Source organism: Capronia coronata (assembly GCF_000585585.1).
Source record: "Capronia coronata CBS 617.96 chromosome Unknown acBCG-supercont1.2, whole genome shotgun sequence".
Classification (NCBI taxonomy): Eukaryota; Fungi; Ascomycota; class Eurotiomycetes; order Chaetothyriales; family Herpotrichiellaceae; genus Capronia; species Capronia coronata.
Window position 1 is genome coordinate 3,765,129 of NW_006912894.1, and position 9,208 is coordinate 3,774,336.

At 51.1% G+C, this 9,208-nt stretch overlaps 4 protein-coding genes across 4 annotated transcripts; 3 read left to right on the forward strand and 1 right to left on the reverse strand.

Moving 5' to 3' along the window:
* Positions 1-358: 358 nt before the first annotated feature.
* On the forward strand, positions 359-1,173 carry A1O1_03034 (uncharacterized protein; the record flags this gene model as incomplete). Its single annotated transcript, XM_007723942.1, has 2 exons — positions 359-447; positions 507-1,173. 2 exons carry the CDS (start codon positions 359-361, stop codon positions 1,171-1,173), a joined length of 756 nt encoding a protein of 251 aa, XP_007722132.1.
* A 453-nt stretch (positions 1,174-1,626) lies between these two features.
* Positions 1,627-2,835, reverse strand: A1O1_03035 (uncharacterized protein; the record flags this gene model as incomplete). Its single annotated transcript, XM_007723943.1, has 1 exon — positions 1,627-2,835. One exon carries the CDS (start codon positions 2,833-2,835, stop codon positions 1,627-1,629), a length of 1,209 nt encoding a protein of 402 aa, XP_007722133.1.
* A 795-nt stretch (positions 2,836-3,630) lies between these two features.
* On the forward strand, positions 3,631-5,814 carry A1O1_03036 (iron-sulfur clusters transporter atm1, mitochondrial; the record flags this gene model as incomplete). Its single annotated transcript, XM_007723944.1, has 1 exon — positions 3,631-5,814. One exon carries the CDS (start codon positions 3,631-3,633, stop codon positions 5,812-5,814), a length of 2,184 nt encoding a protein of 727 aa, XP_007722134.1.
* A 1,870-nt stretch (positions 5,815-7,684) lies between these two features.
* On the forward strand, positions 7,685-7,994 carry A1O1_03037 (uncharacterized protein; the record flags this gene model as incomplete). The annotated part of the gene is made up of 2 exons (XM_007723945.1): positions 7,685-7,712; positions 7,792-7,994. 2 exons carry the CDS (start codon positions 7,685-7,687, stop codon positions 7,992-7,994), a joined length of 231 nt encoding a protein of 76 aa, XP_007722135.1.
* Positions 7,995-9,208: the final 1,214 nt, after the last annotated feature.

Genomic DNA, 9,208 nt, shown 5'->3' on the forward strand with positions numbered 1-9,208 from the left:
GAAGAGTGCCCTGGGCATCCATGCAAGGAGAGTCTATGACCCGGAAGACTTAGGCAGTTGGTGTAGGTCCATGGCAGTGAAGTTCAATGAGCAGTCCAGATGTGACTGCCTCACTTTGCAGTGAATGAAGCCGTCAAAACATACAGGCACAAGGACTTCACCACGAGCCTCTCTCTTTATTTCTTTTCTCTTGCAGTCTCTCTTCATCAGAGGCACCTCTTCATCATAGTCGCTTCTGATTTTTCCCAGGGCCCAAACTTGACAACAGCTCGCCTTCTCTGCTTCGTGGCTTGAATCACCCTGATTGTAGATTCATTAGAGAACTCGCTCGATAATTCTTCCTCCATCAGAAGTCCAAATGGACGACGACACCGAAATATGCACTGTCCTGAACACCACTTTGACCCTTGATGGTGAGTCCGACTCTGACATCGGTGTTTCCACAAGGTAAGGCTTCGTTCATAACGACAAGCGTCTCATGGTTATCGTCACTGACTTGCGGCCAGCTTTGCGATTTCCCCCATCATCACCATTCTCGTTGGCAGAAAAAAATGCAAATACACAGCCCACAAAATCCTACTGCAATTGCGCTCTCCGTTTTTTGCGCGATGCCTAGCTGTCGGAATGAAAGAGGCTCTAACAAGCATGGTAGAATTGCCCGAGGACCATGTCCAAGCTTTTGATCTCTTCATCACCTGGATCTACCACGGTAAGGTCCGTTCCATTGAGAAAGAGAAAGACGACGATACAAAACATGGTTCCAAGCAGCTCCTTCCATTGGTGCAGGCCTGGGTCCTTGCAGACAAATTCGACATGGAGGTCTGGCAAAACAAAGTCATTGACGCTTTGGCAAAGTGGTGGAATGAAGTACCCGTATACCCAGCCACCATCAATTGGGTGGTCAGCAATGTCGATGAGGCAAGCATGCTCTTCAAGATGGTGATGGATCAGTTCGCATGGGACCTGTCAGACGCCCGTTACAGGGTGCTTGTGGGCGGAACGCGGGCTGCTGAAGGAATGAAGGAGCTACTCGCCACTGGAAGATTCCCTGAACAAGTACTCTGGTACGCCATTGAGACAGATCAAGACGAAGTCGATCGGCCAGTGAAGTTTCCATGCAAATATCATCTGCATCATCGCTCAGTCAAGTGCCAACCGCCACAGAAGAAGTGATGAAGAGAAATGCTAGGCGCTGAAAAGCCAAGCGAGAAAGAATAGGCGATGTCACACAGGACACGGCTAGTGGCCCTTGCGCAGGAATCGCCACGGAAGCTTGCAAAACATGAGGCCAGTTGAGGACGTGAAGGACCCGTTTGTTCCCCTATCACATGAGAGAGACACCTTGGATTGAGACCAAACTGCATACCGGCAGGAGTGTGGGCGGGAGTGTTCAAGTTATCAGCAAACCGGGAAGTTGACCAAACTGTACGATAATCTGTCACCGGGTTGGGAACTCGCGATTGTGGATGTTGTTCCTTGAGTTCGGTCGAGCCCATAGAAGACACGCATGCTGTTAGAGATCCCCAGACAGAATGAAAGTTTTAATGGCGAGAAACGTCTGCTGAAAGTTGTATTGTACACTCGCTCGTGGAGGAGCTGACCTCGACTTTTTTATTCGCAAAAGTCCTAGTTTCTGTCGAATGTCACTTTGCCGTCCTTATTGACGCTTGCAAAGGACACTTTTGGTTGCGACTGTGCGGGTGCGGATGATGATGACCCTCCTGCAATCTTCCGGGAAGCATCACTGTTTTTGGATAATTGTGAGTCGCTTATCATCTCCTTGACAACACCAGCAGGAGCATCCGCGATCTCGTTGACTTCTTGTGCCGTCAAGACATCATTCACTCTCGCTGCACGACTTTGAATCAATAGTGTGGTTGGGCCTCGAAATTGCAAGAACAACCTGTCACCCCAGATAGTCCTTCGACTCCATGTCCGAATCCGAAGCAAAGAATTGGCCAGGATTTTGTAGGTATTACTTGTCTTCAGCGTCTCCACGAATTTCGATGAGGGGAAGAAATTTCCGAGTTGAAGTGGAATCTGAAATCGTACATTTGTGGACTTGAAACGGTATGGCCGCGGTGGTGGAGAAGGCGATGATGTTGAGTATGCCAGGATATTCGAAGGGTGAACAATGTATGTCTCCCCCTCAGCAAGCTCGATTGAATAGACCTGACCCTGACCGGCCAAGGCCAGGAGACCTCTTCCTGTCACATCAGAGCTTCCCCAGTGTGCCACTGATAGTTTGGTGCTCAGAGTTGGCTTGACCGACAAGGTATTTCCAGTCCAGGCCAACAAAGCTTTTCTCTGAGCCAGTTTCCAGTCCGTCCTGCCGTCCAATTGCAGTACTGCGAAAGTGGTCAGAGGCGACCTGGTGGCTATGAGTGCATTGACTGAGGACGTCGACGTGATTTTCTGGTAGAGAAACGGTATCCCAATCAAGGCGCGACGTATGGGGTTGAGCAGTCGTAGGGTCGAGACTGTCCCATCTGGGTCCCCGGCGAAGCTAACTAAGGTTCCCCGACGCGTGTAAAGGTCTTGAGACGGAGACAATGTGACGGAAAGTAAGGAATAGGGGCTTCCCAGTACTTCGAATGAGGCATCTAAACTGTGAGCAGATGTCCCACCTGCGAGTGGTTCGAACTGACCTGGTGACGAAGCTGACACTGATTTGCCCACCACGTCAATTTTAGTGATGTCTGTAGCTGGCGTTGCTTGCACGGAGATGTACTTGTAGCCGCCTACTCTTCTTCCAGCAACAAGGTGCGCTGGAAACACTCGTTTTCGGGGGAAGCCGGTCAGGCGGCGTAAGTTTTGAGCGGCGACCAAAGGCATCTTGACACTGTGTTATGGACAAGTGCTGGTGTCTTGCAGGTAGGAAGCAATACTGCTGAGAAGACCAGCTTTCTCACAGTGTCCAATTGCCGAATGCAGGCAACGTCAAAAAGTTCTTTCGAGGACGAAGCTTCGTCAAACCTGCGGAGCTCGATGGCAGCTAGAATGGGCAGCTGCAACTGCGCGGTGGCAGCTGCCTTCAGGTCGTGAGTTTCCACGCCAAACATGCCAAGTGATTAGATTACAGTCCATCCACGTGACAGCTTCGAGCTTCGAGATAGTACGTAGAAGGTGGATAGATATACGTACCACCATCCATTCAGAAGGCTATTTGAGGAGCTTCGTATATGACCAAAAAGCCGATATGGTTCAATTTTGTGATATCTGAAGGGTTGGTGGAGAGTACGTAGGCTGCTCTGCTCGTGAACAAGGCTGTGCTCCCTGTAGTCCTTGTGTCTCAGCCTCGTCAGATTACCTCAGCGAATTACGGAGAAACATACCAACTCGAAGCGCGTGTCTCGGCCGCATCAACGTTTTCTCCGATGAACGGCGTGTCCGATGGCATCACATCGAGCACAAATGGCTCAATCTTGAATGTTGTCAGGCTGATAGCATTTTCGATCCTCTCCGACCTGTCTAGCTCTACCCTTCTCGATCAAGCCGACTCTTGTGCGGAGTGACCTTCCTCTCTCTGGCTCCTATATGCTACTAGGGAGGGGATGAGAAGGTGAGTAGTTGTTTCCCGACAGACTGTTGTCGCGAGGAGCAGCCAGCTATCGAGCCTCTGCGCCCAATATGCTGTCTAGGACAGTCTACAGCTGCGGGAACCGAAAACTCTTCAGCTCAACCTGTCCAGCTTTGAGGACATGGCGATCCAACCCGGCGATTGCTGTGAGACCTGGTGTTCGCATCTTCACCCAGTCAGCCTTCTTAAAACGCCAGGTTGAGACGAAGAGACCAACACAGTCAGGAAAAGGCGCCGATCAGGGTTCAAGCAAGCCGGTAACCGCAGACCTTGTCACACCAGAGTCGATCCAAAAGGCAGAGCCTGTCAAGGTCAACCCAGACCCGAAGAAGGATGGCCTTCTTTCGGAAAAAGTCGTCTCCAACAAGGAGCAGCGGAAAGTGGACTTGGCCATCATGAAGGAAATGGTGCAGTACCTGTGGCCAAAAGGGGATTGGGGAACTAAGCTACGCGTCAGCACCGCCCTGGGTCTGCTGGTGTCAGCCAAGATCCTGAATGTCAACGTGCCCTTCTATTTCAAGAACATTGTCGACTCGATGAACATTGATTTCCTGGCGGTTGGCGGCACGGCGTGGACCGTGGCCGGGTCCATGATTGTGGCGTATGGGGTGACCAGAATCGGCGCGACGCTGTTTCAAGAACTACGCAATGCCGTTTTCGCCAGTGTGGCACAGAAGGCGATCCGCAATGTGGCCCGAAATGTCTTCCAGCATCTGTTGCGGTTGGACCTGAATTTCCATCTATCGAGACAGACTGGTGGTCTTACGAGAGCATTGGATCGAGGAACAAAAGGCATCAGCTTCTTGTTGACGTCCATGTTATTCCATATCTTCCCTACAATTTTGGAGATATCTATGGTATGCGGCATCTTGACATACAAATATGGTGCCTCGTTTGCTGCCATCACGGCAGCAACGATGGTTGCATATTCGGCATTCACGATCGCCACGACATCTTGGAGAACGAAGTTCCGAAAGCAAGCCAACGCGGCAGACAACCAAGGTGCGACCGTGGCGGTGGACACCCTCATTAACTACGAGGCAGTGAAATATTTCAACAACGAAAAATTCGAGGTCGATCGATACGATAAGGCGCTGAAGAAATACGAGGACGCATCCATTAAAGTGACGACGTCGCTGGCCTTCCTCAATACGGGGCAAAATGTCATATTTTCCTCGGCCCTGGCTGGCATGATGTACATGGCGGCAACCGGGGTGGCAGCTGGTGAATTGACAGTCGGAGACTTGGTCATGGTCAACCAACTTGTCTTTCAGTTGTCGGTGCCCCTGAATTTCTTGGGCTCGGTCTACCGAGAACTCCGACAGTCGCTGCTTGACATGGAGACTCTGTTCAATCTGCAGAAGGTCAATGTGACGGTGAAGGAGGTCGCGCATCCGAGACCGCTTGCTTTGACCAAAGGAGGAGAGATCAAATTCGAAAACGTCACCTTCTGGTATCATCCGGATCGGCCTATATTGCGGAATCTGACCATGACGATCCCGGCTGGGAAGAAGGTGGCCATTGTAGGACCCAGTGGATGTGGGAAGTCGACCATTCTTCGCCTGTTGTTCCGCTTCTATGACGCTCCGACGGGCCGAATCATGATCGACGGACAAGACATCAGGGAACTCAGCCTGGACAGTCTACGAGAAAGTATCGGGGTGGTACCACAAGACACGCCGTTGTTCAACAACACGATCGAGCATAACATCCGATACGGCAAGATTGATGCGTCGTTTGAGGAAGTCAAAAAGGCAGCTCAACGAGCCCGAATCCTTGATCTCGTCGAGGGTCTGCCGGCCGGCTGGAACACCATGGTGGGTGAAAGAGGTATGATGATATCCGGGGGCGAAAAGCAACGGCTTGCCATTGCCCGACTTATCTTGAAGGATCCTCCTCTGTTGTTCTTTGACGAAGCGACATCGGCATTGGACACGTATACGGAGCAGACGCTGCTCCAGAACATCAACAGTATCCTGAAGGAAAAGGCCCGCACCAGTGTGTTTGTGGCGCATCGCCTGCGCACCATCTATGACAGCGATATCATCTTTGTGCTCAGCGAGGGCCGGGTGGTTGAGCAAGGCACCCATACGGAACTGCTGGCTTTAGGAGGACTCTATTCCGATCTCTGGACCGCACAAGAGGTGTCGGTTGGACAAGACATGACTCTGGAGCGCGAACTGGTAGAAGAGCGGGAGATTGAAGAGAAGGAAAAGAACGAAAAAGAGAAGTGATCCAGCTTCATGAATGAATGCTTACTGCCCCGGTCGCCGCGTTTGTATGACGGAGGAGGGTGGTTCTGGAACACGACAACACCAAATGCCTTCAGCGTTGGCACGTCCAATTCCCGCGAGGAGGCCATAAACCAACTGTCCGACTTCTGGATTTGGATACCATCTACTGCCGTTGGAGGACAAGAGGAATCGGCGTTTCGAGAAGACAAGCCTGGTCTATTCTCGCCTCACCAAGCCCATTATTCATAATGACGACGAAGCGAGGAGCCGACGTCCACCTCTTTAAGATGGAACTGTCCTGATCGACTCGACCAAAAGTTCAGGGGTACGTATCACTCTGTACTCTGTACAGACGAGTGCGTACGTAGTATAGCTTCTCCGTCTGTCTGGTCGTCTGGTTACCGAGCAGATGGCAGACGAGTGCGTCGACTGGTGAGGGACAGGGGTCAAAGAGGTCACAGCTTTAGTTCCGCACGTGGCGCACGCTGGTTACAACGGACGGGGGGACGGCCATCAGATGCTAGTAGACTAGAGACTGACGTGAACTGGATACATGAGCTTCGGCCGCGGTGCCTTGCATGGACTGGTTTCGGGAGGGGCTCGTCGAGGGGTAAGAGAGTACTGGGAATGGTATGAATCAGGGCGCAAGAATCACCTCAGTGTATGGATGTCCATGTATGCAGGATAGCACACACTGGCATATTTTGCATTGACCATCGAGGTTCAGAAAGCTCATCCCGTTCGTTATGTGGTTGTACTCTGTATTTGGTCGCGAGTCTGGAGGACTTGTGGCGCCAGGATTCTCACCTGAAGAGACAACCGTTGGGCCAACGGTTCCAGCGGCTCTAGAGGCTAGCTCTAGGCTCCTTAAGCTCCAGCAGGCCTAAGGAGCCTAGTATCTCTGCCTAACGTTCAAGCAGCTCAGCATAGCTTCCTAGGGGCCCTTAGCCTCCCTAGCCCCTTCCAAAAGCCTCATCACCCCTGGGAACGCAACCAAACTAAGACTTGCTAAGCCCCGAAGCCCCAAATGTCCCGAGAAATTGGGGACAGGAAGTGGAAGTATTCCTCCTTTTTCCCTTCCCCAGTGGAATCCAGCCCACTCACTCATTCACTCATTCACTCACTCCCTCAACTCACTCGTTGTCTCTCATTTCGTCCCCATCTACTGGATCCTCTTAACTCAGAGTGCGGAACCACGACCCTCTTTTCGCGCGATTTCGTGATGAACTTCAGTTGAAGGGTATACCCTTTTCGCTCCTCCTCAGGCTCTGGCTCTCAAGACGTTGGATCTGATATACCTACCGTTCCTTTTCATCTGTTCCGCCGACTCTCTCTCCATCCGCGGAAAAGTGTAGTCGTCGAACGCCCTCACTCTCTCACACCGTCCAATCTCAGTGTTGCTGCGCACTCGCAACGACCGGTCATTTCAGACAGAGAGAAGAACACATATACAACAACCAGACCACCTCCGTCGAGACCCTGGATCAGAAACAGATCAACGCAGAGAAGAGCAGAGTAGAGTGTTCCATCTGACCTCAACTCCCGCCTGCGTGTTCTACAGCATACGCAATTGCCACATATACTCCGCTCCCACACTCCATCCAGCCAAAAGGATCACATCCCCATCCGCCCGGAGCCGAAGAGAAAAGCGCGCAGGAATCGCGATCGATTAAAACACGCGTGATCTCACCGCGTCCACCACCACTACCACCACCACTACAGTACAGAGTATTCGTGGAGGAGAGGTGAAGATATACCCAAAAAGAAAAAGTATTATCATATCTCAGCGACTTTCTCTCTTCTCCAACTCCAACTCCCCAAGTACTCTCAGCGCAAGACGCCAGCGGTTCTTTTCTGCCATCCCGTCAAGATGGGTTTGATCGACAAGCTCCAAGCGAGTAAGTTCCCCCAAGTCGATTCCTATATCGAAGTGTCATTTCCACAGGACTGTCCCCGAGATCTAACTCGTTTCGTTAGAACTCGAAATATATCGTCTCGAGCAGAGATATACCCGTCGCAAGAACCGCACCACTTACGCCACGGACGCGCAATACGTCGACGGCGAATACATTTACAACTCCGACCACGACAGTCCTACCGTGTCGGCCAACTCGACGGGCAGCTCGCAACGGTCCAAGAGACAGACCGCGCTGTGGACGCCGGCTCCTCATCGGAGATGAAGTTATGATTGTCATTAGCCTTGTTGAACAGCGTTGATTGAAGAAGTCTTGTCCTGCTTTTTGTATGCTTCTTTTTTGTAGGTGCACTCTTTTGGCTTCGGGTTTCGACTCTGTGGAGTGGGTTTTCTCTCTTTCCGTGGGCATAGCATTGGGTGTTCGTTTTCTGTGTTCGCTGTTCATGGGTGGCAGGATTTATTATTGTCGGGTTACAGCAAGCATGAGGTTTCGTGTCTTGGGATTTCATATGTCAAGGCCCACCTCTTCCTCAAAAGAGGAAAAGAAGGAAAAAAGTCAGGAGGAAAAGGAAAGACCTATGGTCATAGGCATGGATGGGTGGCTGTATGAGAATGAAGCACCACCAAAGAAGAGCCTCCAAGATGCTAAAGAGCCGACTGACATCAGGCTTTGCTGGGCTGCAAGTGTGGACTGCTCTGGAAATACTACGTACCTAGTAGTATAGAGTAGTAGTACCGTCCCTTGAAGCTGCTGTGGGTGGTAGCCTTGATATGTCTTAGGTACTTCTACTACATCCATCCATTACACATTTCCATCATACCTTGGGCACATTACATGCATCTGATCAGGTTTGGGTCCCTCAGACCAAAGAATAGTCAGGTATCCGAGGAAAGAGACTCGGCGGAAGTTGAAATCACCAACTACTTAGGTACCTAGGTAGTCTCCCGCATCCCTTTCCCTACGCACCTTTTTCGCGTCACCGTGGTACCTAGGTACAGATACCCTTTTTACGTCCAGAGTCCGAGCTCAAGCTCGAGCTTTGCCTCGTGGAGTCTCTTGGTCACTACTAGTACTACATTCATAATGCATGCACTGTATGTACCTAGGTATGTACTATCTCTCTGGCGTTCCGGTACCTACCTGATGTGCTCGTGCCCGTGCGCTCGTTACCCCCTGTTCCCCGACAGCTTAGGCCGGTCGTTCACTATCGATACCTAAGTACTGACTGGTCTGCTCTACCTACCTACCTTATGTATGGTCTGTCCTTCTCTCCAAGACTTCAAACACTACGAGGCTAGTGGTAGACCGGGATATAGAGTAGTAATACGTAGTATAGAAATAGAAATTGGTACAGCACCTGATCCGGAGGAGAGCATAGAGCACAGAGCATAGAGCATAGAGCATAGAGCATAGAGCATAGAGCATAGAGCATAGAGCATAGAGCATAGAGCATAGAGCATAGAGCATAGAGCATAGAG